General features: G+C 39.1%; 2 protein-coding genes across 2 annotated transcripts in view; one reads left to right on the top strand and one right to left on the bottom strand.

Moving 5' to 3' along the window:
• The first annotated feature begins 3,946 nt into the window (after positions 1-3,946).
• On the top strand, positions 3,947-19,753 carry LOC118412665. Its single transcript, XM_035815664.1, has 19 exons — positions 3,947-4,146; positions 4,690-4,812; positions 6,814-7,022; positions 7,264-7,350; positions 7,963-8,098; positions 8,949-9,185; positions 9,761-9,997; positions 10,208-10,283; positions 11,303-11,454; positions 11,832-12,023; positions 12,826-13,030; positions 13,525-13,701; positions 14,318-14,456; positions 15,319-15,487; positions 15,749-15,924; positions 16,334-16,571; positions 17,038-17,214; positions 17,821-17,897; positions 18,335-19,753. Exons 1-19 carry the CDS (start codon positions 4,038-4,040, stop codon positions 18,428-18,430), a joined length of 3,012 nt encoding a protein of 1,003 aa, XP_035671557.1. The 5' UTR covers positions 3,947-4,037; the 3' UTR covers positions 18,431-19,753.
• Positions 19,754-21,050: 1,297 nt separating this feature from the next.
• LOC118410872 (lipoxygenase homology domain-containing protein 1-like) overlaps positions 21,051-26,534 on the bottom strand; it is a gene marked incomplete in the record, with an annotated part of 40,015 nt that continues 34,531 nt past the window's right edge. The window contains 6 exon segments of the mRNA XM_035812743.1: positions 21,051-23,289; positions 23,777-23,871; positions 24,137-24,283; positions 24,642-24,780; positions 25,032-25,205; positions 26,451-26,520. Of these exon segments, the coding sequence (XP_035668636.1) occupies positions 22,916-23,289; positions 23,777-23,871; positions 24,137-24,283; positions 24,642-24,780; positions 25,032-25,205; positions 26,451-26,520 (999 nt within the window).

Here is a 26,534-nt window from a genome sequence, read left to right as displayed (position 1 = left end):
GTAGCAGATGACAGTGTCATCAGTGTAGAAGGTAGAGGAAAGCACGCGCTTTTCTCTGGAATCAATGACTAAGACACGTCTCTCACCCCGGCTAAATAATTGGTTTAGCAGACCGAAAACAGAGTCCCCTAACAACAGCACGACTCGAAATATGAAGAGAGATTAATTCCGTTCGGGATGTGTCGTTGCCATGGCAACTAAGTACTTCTGTGCAGATGTATTTTTGATGAATGGCGCGAATTTTCTCTAATGGACTTAAAAATTATTTGACCATTAAGAAACCATTGTGGGCAATATTGGAAGCTAGGAAACGGATATGCGGGTAAAGTATTTGACTCTCTCGGTTAATGAAAGTCGCTGATGGCATCGACGGTTGTGAGAATTCGTTGTCCAGTCCTCATCCGAGCTTTCAAAATCAATGTGAAATTATAATGGACCATTACCTTACTGTTCCGAAGACAAGATATTCTCACAATCAATCACAAGTTATTGTTGGCCAGAATTTTCCGAGCGACATACACAAGAACACTATCGAAAACGAAAACAACAACGTGACCTACGTTTTCAGCAATTTAATGTGGCTCATTCTTAAGCTTACAAATGTCAAATACACCATGAACTTCAGTGCACTGGGACGGCAAGGAGTATACACGAACTAGTCATATCATTGCAGGATTCCTTCATGGCTGTCGAGGCGACAACTTTCACCGTAAACACTGCTAAAATAATACCTTGCCTTTAAGTCATCTTTCCGTAGTTCGGAAAGTTTGCTGTAATATTCGTTTTTGTGCTGTAATGTGAATAAGTCATGCCATTACAGGATTCCTTCATTGTTATGGCGACGACCATTGAGCAATCAATTAAAGATCTCATTAGTACTTCAAATGAACTTCATTGATATTTTGTCCTCTTTAAAAACGTTTTTACAGCATGAGTTGCGTTCAGTTTATAATGCTATAAGTCAAGAAATTCCCATTCAGTGAAAATGGGCCCAAGCTGCTAACGGCGTTCATCTGTGGGTATAAAAAAAAACACATCTTCATGTAATTCTTAAGAGGACTTCCATATCTCCACCCATCTGTATACAAATTAACATTCACATAGACATCGATTTGGAGAAGCCAGACTGATGCGCAGAGCAGAACAAAAGCAGATCCTGAAAAACGAACCTTACAACAGAGTTAGCTTACGGATGTGCCATGTGTAGCAGAGACTGGCATTCCCATATAGGACTGTTAGCCATAGCAGAACCTGTAAGGCTGGTATAAGTCACCATGTTCAATATTGACCAAAGAAGGCCATATATAACAGGTGAAGATGAGATATGACTATATTGAGCCTGCGGGTAAGGTACATGTAACTATTAGTAAGGTTGTCTCATAGCCTTTTGTAGGCCAAAAGACCGATGGATTGGCATCCAATTTGTCTATGGAAAGGCTCTCCTTCTCCTTTACATATTTGCCTTAACCGAAGTCAGGTACTCATTTTCACACCTGGGTTAAGGGAAGAAAGTAGAATCAATTGTCTTTTTAGCCAATGACGACGTCTGTCAACTCGTCGTTATATTCAAATATTCGTAAGTAGATTTCTCAAGCGTACATTGGTGTCCAATCAGCAGAACTGAACAACGGAACAGAAGCGCCACCTGGCGAATCTAGACATAAGTGTTGGAGTAGATGTTATTACGAGTATGCCTGACGTTTGGTTTTACCTTCACCAATAAGGTTGTGTTTCCGCTGTCGTTTGTAGGCGTATTTGTTTGTGGACAGCATAACTCAAGAAACAATGAATGAATATTTGGTAGGTGGGTAGGGGTTGGTCAAACTAAACACAAGATTGATTGTGGACCTCTTAGCGGCGTTTTGTGAAACTGTAGTATCCACTTCTCCTGGTCTGGACATGCTATAATCACTAGCTCGGTAAAAGGTGGTGTAGCTTCATTCTACCTAGCTCAACGAGAAAGGTCACATTTTCGCGAGAGTGCAAAACATCTTGCCTCGGCATTTTTCAAGCCACCAGCACATAATACTATACCATTAGGCTCGACCTAAAGAGTGTGAGTAAAAAAAGAGCCACCCTACATCTACTTGGTTTGGGGACCACTGCATCAGGTCGTTAACACAATTACACATAGTATTCTATGCGATTAAATATGTACAATTTTTGCTATTATATGTCCTGTAACTCTTTGTACTTATAACAGCTAATATGCGAATGCAGTTCTTAGCTCTGATTGGTTCACGGCAGTTCTAAGCTCTGATTGTTTCCTGACAAAAGAAAAAGAAGAAGAATATGTTTATCCCTACCGGGGAAAATATTTCATTATTCTTTTCCTATATAGATAGCTTAAGTAATTATTGACATAAAAAGATTCTATACTATAAAAATCAGGAGCCGGTTTACAATTATCAATGAGGAGACTGTATACATTTTCCACTGTCAAAGGGAAAAAGAAATGTCACGTTATCATTAGGCAACGTGACTACCGTGGACCCAATGTCTGAAACATTCTCCCACCAGACACGTGTACAGCCACAATCTGTCCTCTTTGGAGAGACTCCTGCAATGACTAGAATGACCCGAATAAAAGGACATGGCCATACGCCAATTTCCATTTTGTTAACGAGTTCACTCAGTGCAAGGCCACGTGGACCACTTCTGGGTACTGAACTAACTCTAACTGTAGCAGCACCTAAATTTAAAGGTGTACTCTCACTGCACTTGCGTCAAGCATGCGTCACTGTGGGGTTCGTTCACTGCGTCACTGTTTCGTTATTTTATCCAATTTTTTGTAGTTTAGATATTGCTTAGTACGTAAAAGTATGACTTAGAAGTCGAAAAAATATAAAAAGTAAGAAAATGCGTTCTTTATGTCTGAAATTCGCTGAGTATCTTTTGTACCCCGCAGTGACGCAAAGCTTGACGCAAAGCTTGACGCAAGTGCAGTGAGAGTACACATTAAGTCAGAAACATTTGTTGTGCTTTTCATAATACCATGTGTGTGTAGGTAATTCTTATTAACTATACACTATAGACAGTCGCTTCTCTGCTATTTCGTTTGGAGCGAACTGCTACCCGGGTGGTGCTAAAACTAGATTCAAATGTTTATCCATTTAAAAAGTTTACAACTGAACTGAATTTATTGATACTATGAAAAAACATTAATTCATAACGTTAATGATTTAATACACATCAAACATTCAATGTACGAGACGAGAGGACATCTGTGTCATTAGACTATTCTTTATACAAGACACCGTAGACATAAGTATTGAGTGAGTCCCAGAACGGGTAATGCATTAATCAACTGGCACTGAACAGTTCAACAAGCTAAGTAAAGGTCTTTGTCCACGGTAGCTTATTGCAATGGATGTTCTGAATGTCTCTTGCTGGGGTTTCGGAACAACCAACTGATTGCTTGTGTTGTACATTGGTTTCTGCAGTAAACACCTAGCGCTTCTAGTGTAGAACTGTTGTTTACTATAAAACCATCTAAGGGATAGCACGAGTTCTTGACACGTGCTAGATTTCCCAAAAATGTTTGTAATTAGTGGAGTTTATTTGATGTGGCAAAGCCGGAAAGTAATTTGCGTCCCCAGACTAATTCAATATCAGAAAGATGAATTATTTCATGCAATACATTACATTTTTTCGACCACATCCACAAACCATCGATCAATATTACTGTTTGTTGTATCAAGTGATGATAACCATAGAAGCCTTAGTTTCTAGTATTGGTACTATAAGATTATTATAACGTTATATTAGATGATAAAAAAATTCTACATGAAAAATTTAATTGTTTTTGACGCACGTGAAAACTACGTATTCAAATCCTACGGGGCAGACAATATGTTGATTGAAAATATTTAGTATGTCAAAATAATGTATATTCATAGGAAAGAATCATGGGAATAAAACAACAAAAAAACACGTTTCCCTGACTATCTAGACCATCTAAGTCTGACACAAACACAGACAACAAGCGAGCCCGTCAGACGACGGCTGGTGAGGATATTTTCCCGCCAAACTGCGGGATGGTGGACGTGTACGAGGAGGCGTGGGTGCCACCGGATACTGCCCCTGGTACCAAAGGGAACTACGAACAAGCCTGTGACGTTCGTTTGGCATTCAAGCCAGAAAATGGTGAGTCTTTCACTATTTTATAAACAATGTCAATGTGTTATTTTTGATCATTGATCATTGCGATAATACGACATGCTTCAGTCAATGTCTTTATTGTTATAGCAACCTGAAAACACACGTGAATTTTACATGTTTAGATATTATATTGCTGTTCTGTATCAATGTTGCATAGTCATGTTCAAATGTTAGAAATCGTTTTCTTTTATAAAAAAAACGATAGCGAACAGGGAAAGCTCTGTGCTCAGTGAATGTGTAAAATGTTTTGCCACTCTTAGTCTGCAGGACATTTTGTCGTGACCACATTTCCAGTTTCAAAACAAGTCAAAGATAGATTATGGCATAAAGTATTTCATCTCAAGAGAAATGACACTCTTAAATCTAAACATATTGTATATGTATATGTCTGTGGCCACGATACCAGCCTCGCTGCCTAGTCTCCACCATGTATTGTTTTGTTACAATCTGAATAGTCTGAAGTCAGTCAAATCTAAACATGAAATTTAAAAAAATAGATCTGATTAGATAGATTTGTTTTTTCCAAAGGGAACCAGCGCAAGCAGCGCGATTCCTTCTCGGCAGCGAAGCTGAGGAGCACCGAGGGGGCTGACAGTCGGGCCGGTGGCTCTGACGGAAATACTCAAGTCAACGAAATCTATGGAGTCTGCAGTATGTATGACTGTATACGTTTTCTAAATATTGAAATTATAAACAAAACTAGGCCATGTTGATTTGAATAAATGGATGAAATCCGCATCCAAATCCATTTACAGAGAAAAATGTTTTCGACTGTACAGTAAATCGTACAAAGCAGCTGCCAATGAACAAATAGAAATCGTAAATTGCAAAATAAACATCAGAAAACGGATACTAATGTCTTAGAGTCCTAAGTCGATTCAAAAGTCAAAGAAGAAGATATGAAAGACAAAAATGAAAAATCTGATGTTCGGTATACAATACTCGCTGTGTTAAGTCATTTTTAACCTTCCTGGCCATTTTGATTTCAATTTTTTTCTTTGCCAAACTATTTTTTTAGTACGCCTACACACACACACACACACACACATGCGCGCGCGCACCACATTATCCATCCACACCTGTCCTTGGTGCTGAACACCACATCATTATTCATCCACACCTGTCCTTGGTGCTGAACATTGCTCACACAGATGCAAAACACAGTCATTCTGTAAACGACCTTCTAAACACACTTGCCATGTGTCCGTATTGTCATTTGAAGAAATACAGGCAGATCTACTGTTAGTCTTGACTGATTTCTAAATCTACGAACATCGTATTGAATACAGTCTGCATAACATTTACGGGTTACAATGCACTATTGCCCCCATTTCAGTACAGAAAAAAACAACATCTATAGTATACGCTTCAATACACGGATTACTAGCTGTCATTATTGTTTGTATTTTGTATCTAAATTCAAAAAGCCACCTGTTCATAAAAATCACTGTACCAATACCACGCCATTCAATTTCTTTTATTCTCTGATTCGCCGCTTCATCTTTGGCTGGTTCAAAAAAAGATTACAACTTTGACCACTTAGCGATTCAATTTTTGTGACCCTTCATTTTATATCATTGGATTGTGATGAAAGATGTAAACTTAGATTTAAACGACAACCAAACACACAGAACGTACAAAGTCGTTCTTTATCTGTAAAGGTTGTTGAGCGATCTGCCGCTCGGGAGTCACAGCGCAGTGGCAGCCTGTAGTGGGGCGGGGTTGTAACTTGCTTAATCTGGTCTATCCCTTATTTCTTTCGCTTTTTCTATTTGTTTTGCAAAATCCGAAGAAAGATCTTAAATAAAAGTGACCCAAGGGTTAAAAATAACAAATCCATCCAAGATTGGTGCTTAAAGATTTCCATACAGAACACCGGTGGTGATACCTGGGATATGTGTCCAAACCATCTCTGCGGACATAAATTAGTCTGCGAACAGGAATGTTATCACGGTATGGCTTCGGAAAACAGATTGCTTTCCTAAATACCCGGCTGAGCCTAGGGACAAAACCCCGGGCAAGGGACAGACTTTTTGCTCTGACATCTAAAAATGTTGTAGACCATTCTCCTAATTTCTATTGCAATAGAAAAAGTTTTCTTAACACTTAACCGAAGTTCTTGTACTTGTACAATTTATCTCAGTCTGTATCTTTGGAATATGGGATCGATGTTGAAAAAAACATACACATGCTGTTCTGGAAGTTTTACACTGTTTAGCTGTATTTGCTGCATTACTTGGATCTACAAGAATAGAGAATCTCTACCTACCAACCCTACTTTTCTTCAGGATTGTAATCGCAAACTTGGGTCGTGTAGCATATAGCTACAGGTTGCTTGGTCCAGAAGCAGAGGTCTTGGGTACAAATCCTATCGTGCTACTGATGTGGTGATCTTGGGAAAGGCATTTTACATGACTTTCCTCACTCCATCCAGATGTCTAAATGCAGGGGGGGGGGGGGATTTCAGTTGGGGAGGTTAGAGATGGTGGAAGGAGAGGAATGGGCCCCCCTCCAATACCGTGCCCTAGGCACAGTGGATAACAACAAATTCAAATAACCCCTACGGCCTTAAAACGTTATGAGACTACCTTTACCTTTACTTTATTTAAATCGTACATGAATAAAAGTGGGTTGTTTGTGATTGAATTCCAGATACTGACCATACCATTGACTCCACCGACACCGAAGACATGGCAGACAGCGTCCCCGGGCGTCCGAGCTCCAAGCGCCGCCGGCCTGGCTGCTGGATCCTCGCGGCAATCGGTCTGTGCGCTCTCGTCGGTCTAACGGTGGTGGCAATGGCCCAGTATCACCGGGCTGCGGACAGCACTGAGCCACTTCTTGAGTCCATAAACAAACAAGTAAGGGGCCCCGTCTACGATCGTACAATCGTCGTACGATTGCAAACTGAGGGCATTGTTTTGATAGTCGTGCACGTGTCTTACTTACGGAAAAGACTTCCTTGGATGGTTGCTAAACGGTTGGCTCTGTCACAGCCATGACCATAATAAGAATACATATAGTTCAACTGTATTCTTATATTTGCCGTGCAATGTACTTGTTACAACTGTCACGCAATAACGTTCTTAAAACTGTCCCTAGCTGGAGGTTAACGGCAAAGCCTTGCAGGACGTTCTGCTCACCCTGAAGATGGGGAAGCTCAGGGGAGACATGCCTGGCCCATACGTGGTAAAGAACAGTGCTGGTGTTTTTTCCAAGTCTATAAAAAGCATATGTGAAAAAGAAATGTTGAAACTTGAATCAGGTTACGAATTACAAAGTAATTTAATTCAAAGACTCAGCTATATGTAAAATATGTGACAACGTTGCCAACGAAGTACTTAACGTTATTTAGCCTAGCAATGTTTGCCATTTTCATATTATGGATGGAAAATGAGTACACTCGAAAATTTGAAAAATAACATATGGGATACTTTTCTGTTGGACTCCTGGTTTCCAATTAATCAATACTCTCTTTGATAGGTGTTTTATCGTTCCTATTATCGTTCCTATAGTGAATGCTTTGATAGTAACAAAGGGATATAGATGTTAAAATATGCTATATTCATGTATGCTTGCTAATAGAAAATATCCAAGCATCCAAGTCCTGAGTTTGATGTTGTGTGCCTTGAAAAAGAAATTCTTCTCAGTGTACAGTCTGGCTAGCTACTGCAGTCAGTTAGAGAAGAAGTCTTTACCACTATTGTAGTAATTTTATATGTGTATCTTTTTATTCTGAATGGGACCAAATTGTTCACTGTTGTTTTGGCATGCCTAACTGGTATATTTTGCCCTGCACAGACTGTTCCAGAAGCCTCCAGGATAAACGACACCGGTGCCACCCACATGGAACACACTGATCATCAGCCGCTGACCACATCTATGACCAGCAATGAGGGAGACACGCCGACCATAGCTTCAGTACCAGGGACAGGAGGTTGGGGCTGTCATTGCAGAGCTTTTGCCGTGACGTCATGATTTATAATGTTGTATCTTATGTTTCAGCAAGGAGGTTATAACCTCCTTGGTTTCAGCAAGGAGCTTTTATAAAGAGTGTTTTCAGTATGTTTCACTCCTTATCCTTAGTTCCGTGTACTCTCCAATCAGAGGTTGTGTCGCGTATATATAGTAGTAGTCGGAAAAATTACACCGGCGCTCTACTATATCTACACGACTCAACCTCTGATTGGAGAGTAAGTTCCATGTTCCTTAGTTCCTCTGTCAATGAAAATGCAGGACTATAGTTTTAGCATTGGACTTTTTGGGTGTGCCTGCGTGTCCAGCGGAATATCCAAGAACCTCTGGATGGATTGCAAACAAATTTAAAATGTGGGTGGCTAGGTGTTGTTGACAGTCTTCCTGGATTTTTTTGGGGGGGCTTCTTGTGGCCAACCTTAGTCCTGTAGTAGGCGCTCCGTTTTTGTCTGTCTGGTGCCATACTTCAAGAATTCTGGATGAATCGCCATTATATTTTTTGTTTTGTGAAAAGTTGAGAGACCGAGGTATTTAAGCATTTGCCAATTTTTCTGTTTTCTTTAGACTTTTTATACTACAGAAATACCATAGTATGATATCATAGAACCACTGATTCTGGCTAGGCAAACTGTTTGGGCAACAGCTTGGGGACGGGTGCATTGCAAGTGAGTTTACAAAACGTTTTGCCTGTCCATGAAATCTATTTGGGCCAAACATCATGATTATGCCATGCAATGAATAACCATGTTGTTTATTTGTGATACATTGACAACATGCTAAATTATTTCCTTTTCTTTCAATTCTATTTCAAGAACTTTTGCCGGCAGTTGATGGGTACTCCGTCCGCCAAGGAAGCTGTCCTGGAAACGACATCCCGTCTATCTCTGAAGATGGCACCACCCTGGAAGACTGTGCCGAACGCTGCACAAATCACCCTGGCTGCGTTGCCTTCACCTTTACTGACAACCACCGATGTTTCCCCAAGACAAAAACCTGCACCAAAATGAGGAAGACCCCTGTCATGAATATGTTCTACGACAAAAAGAGTGGTAAACAATCAGCATATGAGCTCTCTGTTTTAATGGTCTGTCTGATTATTTGTCTGCTTAACCCTTCATGCGTCAACATACATTGATCAGAATTACATAAGAAGCTATAGATCAATTGTGATGATGATGTGGGTACTGGGTAGGTAGTGAAAATACAAAAGAAAAGGTTCTTTTATGGGCCCCTTGCCTCAGGAACTTCCAAATTGATCATGTTTAATTTAAACATGCTATGTTTTTTCAGTGGCTAGCATCATTTGGGCTCCATAGCTCATTTGGAACTGCAGATGCATTCTTGTTGGGAACTTTAAATAGGGATAACTGAGTAAAGATGAATGTCTTCTGGCTTGTATTGGCTTCTGGGCAAGAGAACAACAGAGCCAAGCAGAGGTCCATTGCTGAAAATAGAACATCCTTAATGAAGAGAGATGTCTACAGCTGTCATGCATCAGCACCTGATGCCTGCTTAGAGTGAAATAAAGAAATTTAACTTCCAAGTTTCAAGTTTTAACTTTGGGATCATCGGCAATCATTGATGATAATTGATTATTGATTGGTTGATTGGTAACTTGTTCCAGATGGTCCACGAGTGGTGAATGGCTACACTGTCCGTCAAGGGTACTGCAGTAGCTTTGGAGACAACCTCGGATCCATCTCTGGTACTGGCATCACCCTGCAGGACTGTGCCCAACACTGTGACACCCGGCCAGACTGCGCCGCCTTCACTGTCATCACCAACAAAACCTGCAGCCCAATGTCCAAGCCATGTGCAGACCCAACAAACCCAACTAGCCTCTTCTATGAAAAAGAGACTGGTAAGAACTCACACACCTGAGCTTTCTATAATATTCAACCCAGTTTTTGTGTTTTGAAATTTCCTCTATCATTCATGTTAAAATTTGATAATTGGTGTGACAAATCAGCACCAGGTTGTGACATCAAAGACACAGCTAACATTATAGCAGATGTTGGGGTCCTTTTTATGATGTAAGGGCTTGTTGCTAATTCAGACGACTTGTTTTCAGTGTGTAAGATCAAGGCAACCAACAACATCTATCGCTACCGATGGGACCTTCCTCCGCTTACCACCTCTCCATTCAGGTCAGTGTAAACATGTCTATCTAAAAACATCATTTGGCACCAGCTTCTGTATCTGTATAGCCAGTATAACTGCGCTTCAGCGTAACAAAACGGCTTCTGTATCTGTATCTGTACAAGTATTATGAGCCGGAAAAAACACCCTTTGGCATAACACTCCAAGCTTCTGAACATGTATCTGTACAGGAGTAACACACATGGTCTTGTTTTGGGGTAGCACACAAAACTGCGAGCAGATTATCATTGGACCGAGCAGACACTTTGAAATGATGCTTGTAGTCTTTTACAGTTTAAATCTACATATCTGATATTTTGTGAAAACTAAAATCCCTGGTACTCAACGGATCATATTATTAATGACCCCTAGCGGTGGTCTTCACGCTATGTTGAAAATCGGAAAATCTTGATATTTATACTAATGATTTTGTGTTAAATCTTGAGATGCTTTGACTTGATCTTGAGATGTTTTAGGAAAAGTTTAAGATGGCCTGCAGGGGCAACACAGGCAAACACCCCTTAAGTGTTGTGTAGCACAATAGACAGGTTGTCTGGTAGGGGTCAATAAACTAAATTTGGGACATCTGAGTGACTTGGGCCTTAATTTGCCGGTATAACGAAGCATTAAAGGGTTTAAGACACCAATGACATCAAAATCGAAATTCTCTGAAATTCCATTTAAGCACAATGATATTACTTAATTACATAGCCATTTGCACAAATTATAAACCCTTCTGATGTTATTGAAAATCAAATCGTATAAAAATCATACCTCGAGGTTTTGAGTCTTTTCACCAGGTAATAAACATTTTAATGAAAGGTTTTTGATGATTTGATGTGCAATCAAGGCAGACAGGTGTGTATTTGATGTAAATGTTCATGTTCATATTATTGATACATATAATAAGAAAATGTTGTATTTTGGTGTTTTCCAATCTTTAGACTGTTATAGTACATAATAAAGCTGGGGCTATGGCATTGAAAATTGATAAAACCTTGAAATATTTCTTGTTCCTTCCTTGTAGGTTTGATGTGAAGGCTAGCCATGACATCCACATTGCCCTTGCCCAAGACATGAATCAAATGTACGAGATTGTCATTGGAGGCTGGAGGAACCAGAAGTCCGTCATTCGGAGGGAGAAGCAAGGACAAATAAAGGTCAAGGCCAGAACCCCTGGTATGTAAATATAGAATGCAGCATGATGTTGTATTTCATTTCAATGCCAAAGCCATCAGACCTTTCAATGACCGTTATGTCTGTCATCTTCCTCATGGCAACTCTGACTGTAGTGTCATGCACTTAAGGTAGACTGTAATGTTGATGCTAACGGATGTGGTCCCAACGTAAAGTATGCATCTACTTGTATTTTGAAACAGAATCTGTCAGAATTTCCCTTTGGAAGAAGACACATGGCCATGGCCAAAACATTAAGCATTAGTCTTATAAAAACACTGTGCAAAGAACATACCAACATTTGACTAATAGAAGTACAAAAAAAGAATTAAAAAAAAGAAGCAATCTGATGAAACCGTTAATGGACTTTTCCCCATTAGGCATTGCATCGCCAGCACTGTTCCAGACCTTTTCCATCCAGTGGGCGGCTGATGGCACCATCAGCGTGAGTAAGGTCCCTGGGACTGCACCCTTCATGAGCTGGAGGGACCCTGCACCCCTCCCCATCCACCATGTGGGCTACACGACAGGGTTTGGGGCCAGCGATGCAGTGTGGAAGTTCTGCTCCAACAGTGTGTATTGCATTTATCAATTTCATTGAGACAAAAATGATAAGAAAGTGGTAAGTTCTGTTATGATCATGGCCAAAAAGATAATTATGTCAAACCTGCTATTAAAAGTCTCCCTGCAAAAAAATAAATCCATGACATTGTTAAAAATCTTCCCACCAAGGAGGTTGAAAAAAGGACCTCCTTGTTCCCACCAATTCCACATCATCTAAGGGATGAAAGAGGTTATAATATTTATATAATAAGTTTTCATTTGTACATTTGTAACTATTTGGACCGCATAACTGTAGAAAGAGTGGATGGATCTTTATGATATTTAACATTATGTATGTGAGTATGAGTATGTGTTTTCAAAATGAACTTCAAGGTAACTTTGATTATGGATGTCAAACTCTATCATTATTTGCAGCAGAGCATAGAGTTTTGAATCAGATAATTATGTAACTGGCAGGCCATTTTATGACAGATTGGACTTAAAAGCTCTTACTTGTTTCGTTTCCTTCCATGCAATATATTTTTGTCTACTCCTTTCTTTAATATATGACTGTATGTTTCAATGAAGAAATTGAAGATGTCATACTTCTGTGGAATATTTCAAAATTTCTTGACACTGCATAACATGGTCACACATTACATGCTCCTCGCTTGAACACATTCTGTCCTTGACTTCCTGACTTTGCCTATGTGGACCCAGACCTTCAGCAACAGAACTGAACACACATCAAGACAAATAAACACACAGACAAAAAACAATACAATCAATGACTTCGAGCTAAAAACCTAACATAAATTTTTTTTTGTTCAGATCCATCAGGACGACAGCCCAAGGGTTTGTGGCCCATGACCTTTGAGTCCGGACCAAGGGACATGACTGGAAATGGAAATGACGGCAGAGCAATCGGCGTCTTTCCCGCACCTGGCCCAAACAACCAAATATTTGGGTCATACCGCTTCACGGGCAGACGAATGTCTCGCATGCTGATTCCTTACAAGAGTGTCCTGGATATCCAGTAATTAATAACTTTTGCCAAGAATCTCATCACCTCGTTTTTTGGTGCTGCTTATGTGTGTTATGTGCGAGTGTGCATGTGTGTGTGTGTGTGTGTGTGTGTGTGTATGCATGCAAATGTGTGTGTGTGTATGCATGCAAATGTTTGTGTGTGTATGTACATGTGGATGTGGGTGTTTGAGGACAGCATAACTCGAGAAGCTGTGTGAATGGATTGTGATATTTGGTAGGTTAGTATGGGATGAGACAATGAAGGTCAAGATGCAAGCAGAATCATAAAAGCAAAGGGCACAGAGGAAACTTTGAATATGGTTGTATTAACTCAGTGCACCTAGGGATAAACCTGGTCCTGTTTTTTTCATTATGTTTTTCCAGTGAATAAGCAATTTTTTTTAATCCAAGAAATTACAGTTGTGAGGCCTAAAAAAGGCTATGATTATTGGTACAGGACTAAATTGACCTTTCTTAACCTCATTTATCCGATTATCATCTCAGGTATTCCCTCACCATCCTGGTGTATGTGCGTGCCAGTGTCACCGCACTACCCCTGCATGATTTCATGGGCGATAGCTGGGGACTGATGGAGGCTTGGAAGAGAACCATGGCAACCCCAGCAGACAGGACGGGAGCGACTGACCAATCAGCTTGGGGGCAGCAGCCCTCTGGAGACAGGTACATGTACTATCATTAGCATAGACTTAAGTGCCTGTCACACATGCAGGACCTACCCATGGATTTGCTTCTGACTGCTCAGCAACCAAGGTCTGCTCTTGTTGAGTAAGATGGTCATCCCCATCTGGTTGGACAAATGGGGGTGACTGACCAATCAATGAGGGGGGGGGGGGGGCTTGGGAGCAGCAGCCCTCTAGAGACAGGGGAAAGTACCATAGATTCCTTCATCTCTAAGCTGCCAGAGTTTCAGACTTGTACAATTGCTCTTAGTGCAAGGGTTTGACCACTGACCTCGGAACTGAAACCCTCCTCCATATTGTGACTTTTAAACGTGCACTAAACATTGGATGGCATTTCAGCACTGTGTCAACAGGAAGTTTGACATGGAAGAACTCCCCCTACAATTTGGCTGGAACATGTTTATGAGTTGGTTTGCATTTGACAACAGTACACCGTTTCCATTATTGGATAAGCAGGACCTGATTTTTATTTGAAACACAATTGTCGCCATATGTGTTTCAGGTCCTGCTAATCCAAATTCTTAAACAACAATGAACTTATGTCTTGTATTTATGCTGGAGAAAAAAATAATTTGATTGTCTTATTTCAAACAAAGATTTTGGCCACACAATAAAGGGCGCACACAACCTGCAGACATAAATGCTCCCCACCTTGTCCTCAACAAGTGGACATATGTTGGAATCAGCTACAACTACAGCAGTGGGGAGGTAGCACTCTGGATGGACAACATCAAGGTGGTGGACAAGTCTCTGTTTTCTTTATAATTTTATAATTTATTTTGAAACCACTTTCTGTCAACTTGCTGTATCATCCCTAAATACACTGTTTTTATATACAACGGATATAGCATACCCCATGGGTAAACATGAACCACCGGTAACGTTAACTGTTGGTTGGTAAAAGGGGCTTTTTATGGCCTGCACATGGCAAATAGGATGTGTTTTGGTTCAAATCTAATAGCTGATGGCAGGGAGGAAAGCTTAGATGTGACTGTATTCACTCAATACAACTGAGCATTAAACAAGTACCATAATTATAGCATATACCTGATCCTCAGGCTTTGTATTCATTATGTTTTTCTCTTTTTTAAACCCGAGAACCAACAAATTGAATTGTTGTGGCCTTATCAACTATTGTTTGATAATCATGTATTGTTATTATTCATATTCATTATCTACTTTGTCAAACTTGCACTAATCTATAGCTAGGAGTCAGCTGTTAAGCTCGATGGGATGATCTCAAACAGGACATTATCATATGATGGCTTTTCTGTCCCAGCAGTTTGTTGTCATTTATGTGTTTTTTTACACCACACCTATTTAATCTGTTGTTTCTCAGATTTAGAAAAAAAGCAAGCTTAACTTGAAAAGCAATGATATAAAAAAGGTTTATGCTATGGTTTATGCTCAGTTTTTAGACTACGGTCACATTCAAGCTTTCTTCCCAGCCCTCGGCTTTTACATTGTATATACATATACTTTGTCCACTTTCTATATTTCTACTTGAAAAATCTTAGAAGCAACAAATTATATTAGTGTGGCCTAAATTGCTTTTACTGTGTGCGACTTGTTAGAAACAAATCAACCGAAATTTCAGGTGGCGCAAAAGTTGATTGGGATTACGGAACATAGAGCCCGATTCCCCCTTTTGGTGGGGTACAACGGAAAAGTCTCCAAACCCTTCTCTGGACAGCTATCCTGCCTACAGGTTTACGACTATGCCCTGACACAGAAACAGATCACTGCAGCCATGCACAAATGCCAAGGTAAGGCCTCATTTATTTTTAACAGAATGGAGATTGAAGATATTGCCAGACAAAGCAATCTTAATACATGTTGAATGTCAACACATGAATGTGTTTCAGACATTTGATACTTGTTGCTAGTGGTCAATTTCTTTATAGACAGGTTTAACCGTATGACAAAATCATTACGGCCTATGTTAAATGTTAGATATATTTGACTTTTTTAGATATTAGATGTGAATGGCCCAAACAATTATATTGTGCCTCTTTCTTTCCACCTAGTGAATGAAATTGTCTGTGATCCCAGCTGGCACAGACATGGGTCCAGATGCTTCCGAATTTTCAGCGTTGCAGTGCCATATGCAGAAGCTAAAGCTGTGTGCGCTCGTCACAACTCACGAGTAGCTCTCCCAAAAGACCTGCCGACCAACAACTTCCTTGTACAACTGCGAAACAAGGTTTGTTACATTTACCAAAAGAGGGTTATGCTGTTAGTATCATTCTATAAAAAAGTTATTGTGACTGCAGTCAGCAATACATATTATATTGATATATTCTGAAGTACCTATTTCAGGATTAAAAGACCAGGTTTTTCCTTTGTGTTTATGGTGACATAATCCTTGGTGAGTGATATCCAACTAATTAATCACAGAGTGAGCAAAGCAATTCTTATGATGTTATGGCTGTATAACAAGAAGGTTGATAATGGAGGCTTAACTTGTGCACTATAACATCTACCTTACCCTCCAAACAATCAGGAGATCAGCAGCTAGGGACAAGGCAGGTAGGTAATTTTAGGTAGACATTTAGCCCAGGGCAGTGCCATATGATAATTAGTATTAAAGTCAATGAATATATTTCCAACAGGTCAACAAGACGCTGCCCACATGGATTGGACTTAGGGATAAGGAAGAAGAGGGAAAGCACGTGTGGGAGGATGGAGAAGAACTGGGAAGGTTCCGTGCCTGGGGACCTGGGGAGCCCAACAACCAGCCCGGAGACTCCGACTGCGTCCGCATTGAGAAAGCAACTGGGTTCATTGGTGCAAACAAGTGGAGGGACTTCCCCTGTACCCTGGGGACCTTTGGTGTGATCTGTGAGAAAGGTATGTATGGCCTCCTTCATTTGTTTTTATCTCTCCTTATTCTCTTCACCATATCTAATTCTTCTGATCTCTTTTGAGGTCATTGAAAATTCGTTCACTATTCCCTTTCACTTTTTTGCTTTTTTCAACTGTTCAGACTTCCTCATATACTTATGCAGTCTATATCTTTTATTTCTATCATCATAATTATAATCATATCTTGTTTTACTGCGCTGTTTCCATATTTCTATGGCACTTCATTGATGATGCAGTAATTTCCTAAACTACATTTGTACAGATGTTGCCTGGTTAGCTATAGGATAGATTCTGCAGATACACAGTGACAACTGACATTTATTCTACAATATGCCAGTTCACAGGAACTGTTTTGAATGCACATCTAGAAGGTTAAAGTCATTCCCTTTTTACATCACACTGCAAAATAATGTGCTCTGCAACTGTGAACTGACTTATATTCCTCTGCCAGGTCAGACTACTGCATGTCCCATTGGATGGACCAAGCTAGATCCAGACTGCTTCATGCATATTGACAAACCTGCCACATTTGAAGATGCGGAGAATGTCTGCAAGAACATGGGAGCAAGCCTACACACTGCTGCTGATGAAGAGGGGTTGCGAACCATTCAGGGTCTTGCCAAAACTGGTTTGTTTGTTTGTTTGTTTGTTTGTTTGTTTGTTTATTTATCTATTTATCCAGGGGTACATGTCGCCTGGCCGGCATTTTTCAAAGATCCCTGGGGGGAAACCCCGTACATACATAACAATAATCAATAACAATATAAAATTAAATAAATGGTAACTTAGCAAGAATCGACAAAGAATAACGCAATTTAACTAAGACAAGATAAGGCAAATCAATTGTACAACGTTAATCCTAATATAACTCCAAATAAGTGAAATCAAATAAGTAATTGTTGCTTGTTTTATTGAGCCATGGACTGTGTTTTTGTTTGATACATGGATTAGATAGATAGATTGATTAAGGATTGATCAATTGGTTGATTGATTGATTGATTGCAACACAAATGAAATTTTGGTTCTTTGTTACTAATCTATAGCTTAGCTGCAGGATAGTACTGTCGGACAGTTTTGAGACATTGATCTCAAGGGAATAAAACAGTCATGATTGTGCCCTCCTCTTCAAGCACATGATTTTGTGATCTACATGTGTGTCACTTTATGTGCAAACAAGCCAATCAAATTATTTGTAACAGTAAGTAAAAATCATACCTTTCTCCTATGTTATTAGGTAAGAGTCGCTGGGTATGGACAGGCAGAGAAAAACAGGACATCCCATCATCAAGATGCAGGTCTTTCCTCATACCAGTGAGTCAAAAACAGTGTTTTAATTGTGACCTTCATGTTACAGGTGAAGTTCTTTATATTGAATGTGCATCAGAAATGCAATGCAAGTCAGCAAACATTTTTGACAAAAGGCACTGCCATGTGTTTACCTCTTGAATGCAAAGTCAGCATTCAGCACTCCCAGGGAGCTTAAGCCCCCTTCTGTAGTGAATCGTTGCAGAATGTTGTGTGGCCCTAGAACTGGAAATGGGCACCTGGTGACCCCTATATATATATGCATCTAACCATGACATCTGGGTGACTTTAACATTAACTTCAACTTTAACTCTAGCTTTAGCTGTAACTTCAGTGTCTATTCTAACTTGTCTGAATGAACTTCAACTTTTTACTTTTTTCCTTTTTTACTTAATCTACATAATGATAAATGTAATTGTAACTTCCATCTGTGTTTATTCCAGCAATCTACAGGCAGAGAGAATGCTTATCATCGCCCCTACCACAACATGCAGGGCCCTTGCACCAGGAAGCTTGGCTTCATCTGCAAGAAGGGGTAGAAGCAGAGGAAATATCCTGAACATTGGAAATAAAGGACGATACTGGTAATGACTTTTGTCATTACAGCTTGTGTGCATAACTTGTCATTTGATTATAGGAACAACGCTCTTGTGACATAACTCGAAAAAAATCATGGTCATCTCAGAAACATACTGAATCTAAGAGGCTATCTTGCCAGAAAACACTTACTGTATCAGGAACAAAGACTGGGAGAGGGGTATATGCTCAGTCACATTTGGGATTGCATTCTTGCCACCAATTCACCATGTGGCAGTAGTAGAGGTCAATCAGATGAAAGTTGCTAAGGAGTTGCAAAATGTTGGCCAGGTGAATCTTCTTCAAGTTTTGTCACAAGAACAGTATTTTCTTTTTCTTTTGATCGTTGAATTTGAATGTGCCTTTAAAGTCATGTAACCTGACTTTATTTTGTAGATCAATATACAATTGCAGAAATCTAATACAGCTCATGCATTAAGTTTCAATTTAAACATTACATCAAACTTCATTAAACTCAAACTTTCTGACATTTGAGATCTAGATCTCCCCACAAAAAAACATAAGCTCCTGTTACTTCATACAACAGGTCTGGAGCTAATTGACTCATTTGCATCAACCTTGACTTGACTTTGTCTTACTTTAATTCGGTTCCTATTGGACTATTCAAATTGTCATCAATTGTCATCCATCAATTCATAGGAAGGGTATAAAATCTGCTCTAACCAGCCTTCTTCAGTGTTACTGACAAAAGACAGTGACTGCTGTCTAAAATGTCTGTTTCCAAAATCATGTCCAGTTGCTTGAGTAACAGCTTTTTGGTGTAAGCTTCAATTTGCTTTTCACAGACATATTTTCACAATTTTTCAGCCATGTGCTACATATACTGTATATTTACGTAGATCATAAATGGTTTTCAGATTTGAATCAAAACAGCAAATCAATTACACACTCTAAAATGTATTGGTATTCCAAGAATACGGAATGCAAAAGTTTCACCTAGGCATAACACACACAACACAAGTGTGCTGTCAAGTAAGAGTGGTTTACTGGTTATACAGAGTTTTGTGCAAGCTGTGTAAGATTGAGTCACATTGGTGTGATCCACTCACACAGGGATGGACCATATGTATTTAATGTTACATTATATATTATATTTCTAAGACATAATCAATGTCAGCAAAATATTAGATGGATATCTTTTCTGGTACAGCCATGTAGAGAATATTTGTGATGTATAGAAGGATGGCCTGATCAAGCTGGTCTTGTGTCAGCCATAGTAGTACTTAATGTTGTTTTGTGCAATAAAGAGTATCATCATGAAGTCAGTCTTGTGGGCCAAACTTGTCTCTTTCTATGCATAGATATCAAACAATAATCAAGCTTGCTTGTAAGGCAAATATGACTCTTAGTAACCTATCCATCCATCCGTCCATTCATTCATTCATTCATTAACACTTTAATGGAAGGGGCAAATTTCTTCCGAGTTCCATCTTTACTTTTTAGCACATGGTGCATTTGGAGTGCCTGTGCATTCCTGTAGCAATTGTAGCTGTTTGGCCCAACACAAATTAGCCTGTTCCACAATAAATACAAAAACCTGATGCTAGAGTGTGTATCTACTATACTGTGTACTGAATTTGCTAACATTTTCCCCACCATCTACCTTCATGACACTACCAGAAGGTTGATGGCCCTCAAACTGACAAACCAAATTTGTACAAACTGGCACTCTGCTTTTCTGCCCCAGAACGTTCAGCACCAAGGACAGGGAAGAGGCGAGTTCTGAGTTCACCAGCTTGTTTTACACAAAAGATAGGAATTTTATGCCAAAGTACTTTGTACCATGGTGGCTGAGATGATTCTTAATCTTTATACAAAGTCTAGCAGTCCACAAGCCTACAGTTTGTACAAAACCCCTGACAAGATGTCATGCTATGATACCCCGGAAATTGAGTTCAGCACCAAGGACAGGGAAAGATGCACACGAACTTGTTTTAAACAAGCTCGAGATATGCACCTTCATTCTAAACGTCTTTGTATGGTTATAGTTAAGTTGATTAAAAAGCCTTTTTAGAAAGTTTTCAAGCACCCTGACCAGTCATCATGTCTGCCTTGGGAAGTGACTTCAGCACAAAGGTGTAAATCTCCTATAAGATACTAAGGGCCTACCCAGAATTTTAACTACAATGACGTGTGTAAAGAGAAGAAGGGGCATTGTTTCACTCCTTTTCTACTTCTTTCAACTGTTAAGGGTCTGTGTGACTCTTTATACACATCAGAAAACAAGAGGTTCAGAGACAGCACAGGAATATAACAAAATGAGTACAACCATGTCAACAAATATTCTATACTTTTAGACAAACAAAAGTTGCAAATGACATGGCAACCAGAAGGCAAATGGCCAAGAGAGTGACCTTCAAATGTACAATCACCTCCTTGATAAACCTTGCAAAGTGATGCCAAAAGGACAAAAGGCAGAAGCGGCACAGGATTTTATCTTATGGAGGAAAGCAGTCCAACGACTCAACATATATGCAACAAAGTTGCAGGAGGACCTAATGTCTGAGGTAACTTAAGGCATGCACTAGATAATGTGCATACTTAAAGAACAAATCAAATTCAGCAAGTACACAATAATCATTTATTGATAAATGTATATAGTTGAATTATTTCATCCAACCAATTCCAAAAATATTCAAAATCTGAGTTCATGTATATTTCAGTAAGATGCTACAACATGAAATAATTTGCAGCAAGAACAAGGTATATATACACACCATAGTACAACGTTTTCATCAAGGCAAATAATTTTACAACTATGTGACTGTACTACACAATACATTTACAGCTTATCTGAGTGACACTAGATGTCATCTACATTGCATTATCACTACATGCATCCCAAAGATGACCTAAACAGTCTTAATATAACAAGATTGAAATACCAATAGCTGCCATGCCACCACATTTGCTGTTAAGCTTTTAACAGTAAAATGTACAGAGCTTGATCATGCAATCCTCAAAGCACTCAAGTATACTTTTTATCATTCACAAAAATCATGACACTATTTTTAACATACATGCAATCTTGTATAGTCTTTTTATCATATGAACTTGTCTTACTTCCAAGTAGATATCTTTGTTTTGTTCATTTGCACTTGTTTTCCATCAATGTAATCAGAGATTCTGAACAGTTACTGCACTAATTGTAGTGTAGACAAAAAGTCTTTGATAACGTGAAGTTTGGTCCACAGTGTGTACGTATCACAAATTACAATGTACCTTCTTACAAAATATCATACATGTACTTATAGCTGCCTGCCACAGATAAACTGACTTTGACTCACTAAGGCACTACACAATACCACACACAATTATATTACATGCAATCAGTAAATAGATGCAACTTTCCAAGTAGACAAGTTTGTTGGGGATACATTTTCATTGTGGCTGATAACCTTCAAGATTTGGGCATACAGTCAAACCTGTACAAGTGACCACCTCTACATTAGCATTAAGAATCCTGTCTATAGTGGCCATCTGTCGACATAGACCAGGTTTTATTGGTCCCTATAAGTGATCTTCTTGGGCAGGTTTGAGTGAATGCTGGTACACAGTATACTATGATATTTCTCTACAATTCTCTACACAGTCATTACTGCAACCTCACTGAAAGACGAGCACATATGATTCGTAGTTACATGTATCATTGCACTTCCTGATGATTACGTTATATATATATATATATATATGATGTTGCTTGCGGATATTTACAAATAAAGGCCTGCACTCCTGAAGTGTAGCAAAAATTTCGAGCCATGTACATGTGTACATGTAGCTGCACTGTGCAATTTTGTGGCAATAATATTTGTGGCTTTGCCAGTTGGCAGGATAAGAATTAAATCATTTGATGATATATAAATTTCTCAATTATAATAATGTCATAATTGTTTATCAATCTCTTACACTGCAAAAATCTCATAAGCATAAAATTACTTTAAAAAAAGTATATTCATACATCATATCAAAAGTACATTGTATTGCAATATGATTAACATATATGCAGAGCATCTAACATACATTGTCAGACCATCTACAATGTAGACTAGTTCTTTTGCAAAGCTTCAGCCCTGGCAGCCCTCTCGCAACTATGGGCATCATATATTATCAAAGCACATGTCAGCAGGACAACAATTGAGTAACACCATAGCAAGGAATATATGTGGCTCTTTACCTTTAGAAAACTGTACAAATAAAGCTTTGAATTTGTAGACATTAATGTTGAGCTGTGAAATAAACAAGAATCTGTCATTCTTGGAACAGTCCTATATACACCTCAGTATGTTTTTATACCCCTATGTCCCAATGCCCCTATGATAAAGTTAGGAGGTATTGAAACATACGGAGTGTAACTGTAATTTTTATCCTCACCAGAAAACAAATCCACACCACCTTAAGTCTTAAGATGTGTCTTGAAAACAATCTGTCTAAGACCTAGGCAGCAAGTCTTTGTACAACTGGCCGTCTCCTTTCTTAGTACTTAGCCACTGCCCACAAGGGAAGGTCCATTGTTGATTGGTGGCGAGATTTGTGATCTCGACCCTGTCCAACATCCAATCCGCACCAAACCCCTTGTTGTCGTGCTCGATGCGCACCTTCGTGAGCTCTCCGAGGTCCAGTGCTTCAAACTGAAACCGGTCAGTCTGCCCGCGCTCAAAGAGATCGCGGAACTTCTGCTTGAGCTGTCGTTTTCCAGTGTCTCCGTTTACGCCGTACAGAATGATGGTGACGTTGGCGTCTGTACCCGCTCCCTTCTCATCGCTAGTGACCGTGACAACCTCATACTGAACTGGAGCTAAATCTAAAACAAAAAAGAAACAATTATTTTCTTATTGATTTGTCATTAAGTTTAACCTAGCAATACAACAGCACTGCTGAACTGTACTATGTGATAGTTAACACCTAGCCATCATAAGGGACATTTTGTACAATTTTAACATCACATGTACATGTAAACACCAGTTGGCAAATGCCTAACATAGATCAATGTATTCATTAAGTTGGTTAACAGAAATCTTATTGTTTTAGATTTTGAACTTATTGCTGCTATAGATTGTAATGCCAGTGTCTAATACCACTGTACTGGGTGGTTACTACACTGTAATGGGTTTCTGTTTAGCAAAAAAAATTCATGAGCGACACCCATATTGGCCTCTTCTTGGTAGTTCATATTCTTGAAAGGGTTTCCTGTACATTATAGAAAGAGGTTTATGTTTACAAATTCTGTGGAAAAGGGTCTAAGGTGTTCCAACAACTTATGAGCCCTGTACTGCATGTCAACAACTTACTTTTGATTGCAGTCTGTCTGCTTTCCTCTGTGTCTGTCAATTTGAGGTGTCTCTCCTCTCCCGCCGGGATCCAGTGGTTGCACCCAAATATATACCTGAAGGTGAAGAATATTACTTGGCATACATGCAGAAAGTCCACTGATTGGTGATCTCACTTCCAATTTAGGGAGTAAAATCTTGATGTCTACAAATGTCTAAATGCATTGTACTATGTAGTTCCAACGTTATGACACTTCTTGGATTGCACAGTGTCACTCCTTTTGAGACACAATGTTGGGAGCATTTCAATATAATTACATTTAAAAAAGGCTTTAAGATGTTCAAATTTTGGCAAACTATATGACTCAAATAAGAACGTACTTATCACTGGTTGAGGTGTTCTCCACAATGACCTCTGACACATGCCACTGATGCTTGTCCTTTGACCCTGCCTTCCTGTGCCCCAAGGTCATGCCCTTCAGCGTTCCAACATTCCGGGTCGTGAACTTGAACTCATCTGTTCGACCCCTGATGAGAGAAAAAGAACAGGTGGTTTTAATTTATTACTTTCTTTGTTCATTAGTCTTCAATTGACTAGCTGTAACCTGCCTTAGGATTGAAATCTTTTTTTTTATTGATCGCATGATGTTAGTAAAAGCAGGCTGTCTACACTTTAATCTAAACACAAACACACATACAGACACACAAACACACACACATTCAAGCATTATTGGAAGAAAGATAACAAAATTTGTCTTGCTTGATTTCTGAGGTAACGTCATGACATGTAAGTTAGCATTCATAGTGTTTTACAACTAGAGGGAACCCTGAACCTTAAATTTCCAAAAGGTCATCTCTTAAAGCCTAAGGGAGAAAGTTTTCTTACTGTTTGAAATATTTCCCCTTGGCAGTATTGTCCATGGAAAACTCCTTAGACTTGCGCAAGTCTCCTTCCAGGATGAGGAAAGCATCGTTGGTAGTCCCTGCTTCTTTCCTGTCACTTGTCACCACCTTGATGTTGTAAGCTGTAAGATAACAGGTGTTTGTTTACATGGTAATTCAAAGTAGTTTGATTTTACTGAAATGTTAATTATCAAATTGTTGAGTATGCTTCAGAAGCTGTCATTACGTTAAATGGACGTCCCGTGTTTGAGGTACCTGGAGCCATACCTTGTGCAAAGTTGTGTAAAACTTGACTCTGTAAGTTTGTGTAACACGCATTTCCCAAGGGCACAATGTCAGATCATACACATGCAGCATGTATACATGTACTAACCTATTTTCTCCTTGTCAGACTTGGGAGTGTCCGGGGTGGTGCAGACCAGCTCTCTCATGATCTGTTTGTCGTCCTCATCCTTTGCCAACCAGCGGCCACACGGGAACATGAACGACTTGTCCGTCTTCTGGTCTTGAACTTCAATGTATTCCAGGTGCCAACCTGCTCCAAACCCTGTTGATAATGGATAAAAGGCCAGTGTTATGCAGTGATTTTGCATCTTGACAGATAGCTAAATATATCATGCAAAAATACAGTTAAATACTGAACCATACATGTATATTCATCAAACAGAAGAACATTGAATTTCTCACATGAAGGCAACTGCAATATGATATATTCTTTTCTACAGTTTATAAACTTTCCATTCACACTCAAAAATATCACTGCAAACTTCTAAGGGACTTTGCATTATAAAGTTAAACATATTTCAAACTTGCATAGAATTTTGCACGTCATGAATATCAATACTTTGTACATGTACAAAATGTATATGTCGTTGAGTGACACTACACAGTCAATACACAGATAAAAAGTTATAAATTCTGACCTAACACAAAAAGTCTGGAAACAATTATGGTAGACCATTTTCTATGGATCCGATGGATAGTTTTTTGTACATTGAATTTCATGGGTTGAGATATGATTAACCTAAGTCAAGTTTCCAAACCTTCCATTTCAGGATCAGTATAATTAAAACCCTCTGAAGTCTGATACACTAAAACATCACCATCATACCTTCTGCGGAAACTGAGGAAATTTTGCATGCAAAAAAAGTGAAGAAAAGTTGACATGAAGAAAAGGACCTTAAAGAAAGAATGTAATTATTGCAAGAAGCAGAATACACAGTACATTAAATGTACATGTCTAATGTTTTTCCATGCAAAGGTAATAACAATGAAGATGCTAATATGTACAGTTTTAATCCAAGAGGATTTGTAATTCAAACTTTGTCATTCACAAACTAAAAAAAGTTAGATTAGCAAACATTACATGCTCACCAACTATTACCTAACCTAATGATATAGCTGCCAGGTAACATGCTTCAGAAGTATGGGGGGGGGGGTAGATGACAAGGGAACGACAGTAAGTTAGAGCAATGAATTATGGCATCCATGCAAGTAAGCAAGTTGTAAGACATTTGGATTTATATAGAGCTTTTAACATTCAAACAATTTCTGACTGAATATCAAGTATCAAACCCTTTTTTTTTAATTTCTGCCCATTCAGACAAATCATGATAGTCCTTGCCTTATCTGTACAGTCATGTAATTCCTGTATTCTTCTCCGTTCACCTCAATATTGTCTGTTTTTATTCAATCTAAGACATGTTTTTGAAACTTTCAAATTTGGTGCCAAACAAATGGCTACCTTAGCATATTGAGAGTAAACTTTAAGTCAAATGTAGAAAATCCTTACCTTTACTGTCATGCCACACCCTACACTTGTGCAGGTCTCCAAGACTCAACATATCAGGGAACTTAAAGACATCAGTTTGGTTTC

This window comes from Branchiostoma floridae, chromosome 3 (assembly GCF_000003815.2).
Source record: "Branchiostoma floridae strain S238N-H82 chromosome 3, Bfl_VNyyK, whole genome shotgun sequence".
Lineage (NCBI taxonomy): Eukaryota > Metazoa > Chordata > Leptocardii > Amphioxiformes > Branchiostomatidae > Branchiostoma > Branchiostoma floridae.
Note: the sequence above shows the minus strand (reverse complement) of the source record. Positions and strands in the feature narration are given on the sequence as shown.

Coding starts and splice junctions, on each gene's coding strand:
- LOC118412665 (XM_035815664.1), top strand. CDS start 4,038: ATGGTGGACGTGTACGAGGAGGCGTGGGTGCCACCGGATACTGCCCCT. Junction 8,099..8,948: donor TTCAGTACCAGGGACAGGAG/GTTGGGGCTGTC, acceptor TTCTATTTCAAG/AACTTTTGCCGGCAGTTGAT. Junction 9,998..10,207: donor CTTCTATGAAAAAGAGACTG/GTAAGAACTCAC, acceptor ACTTGTTTTCAG/TGTGTAAGATCAAGGCAACC.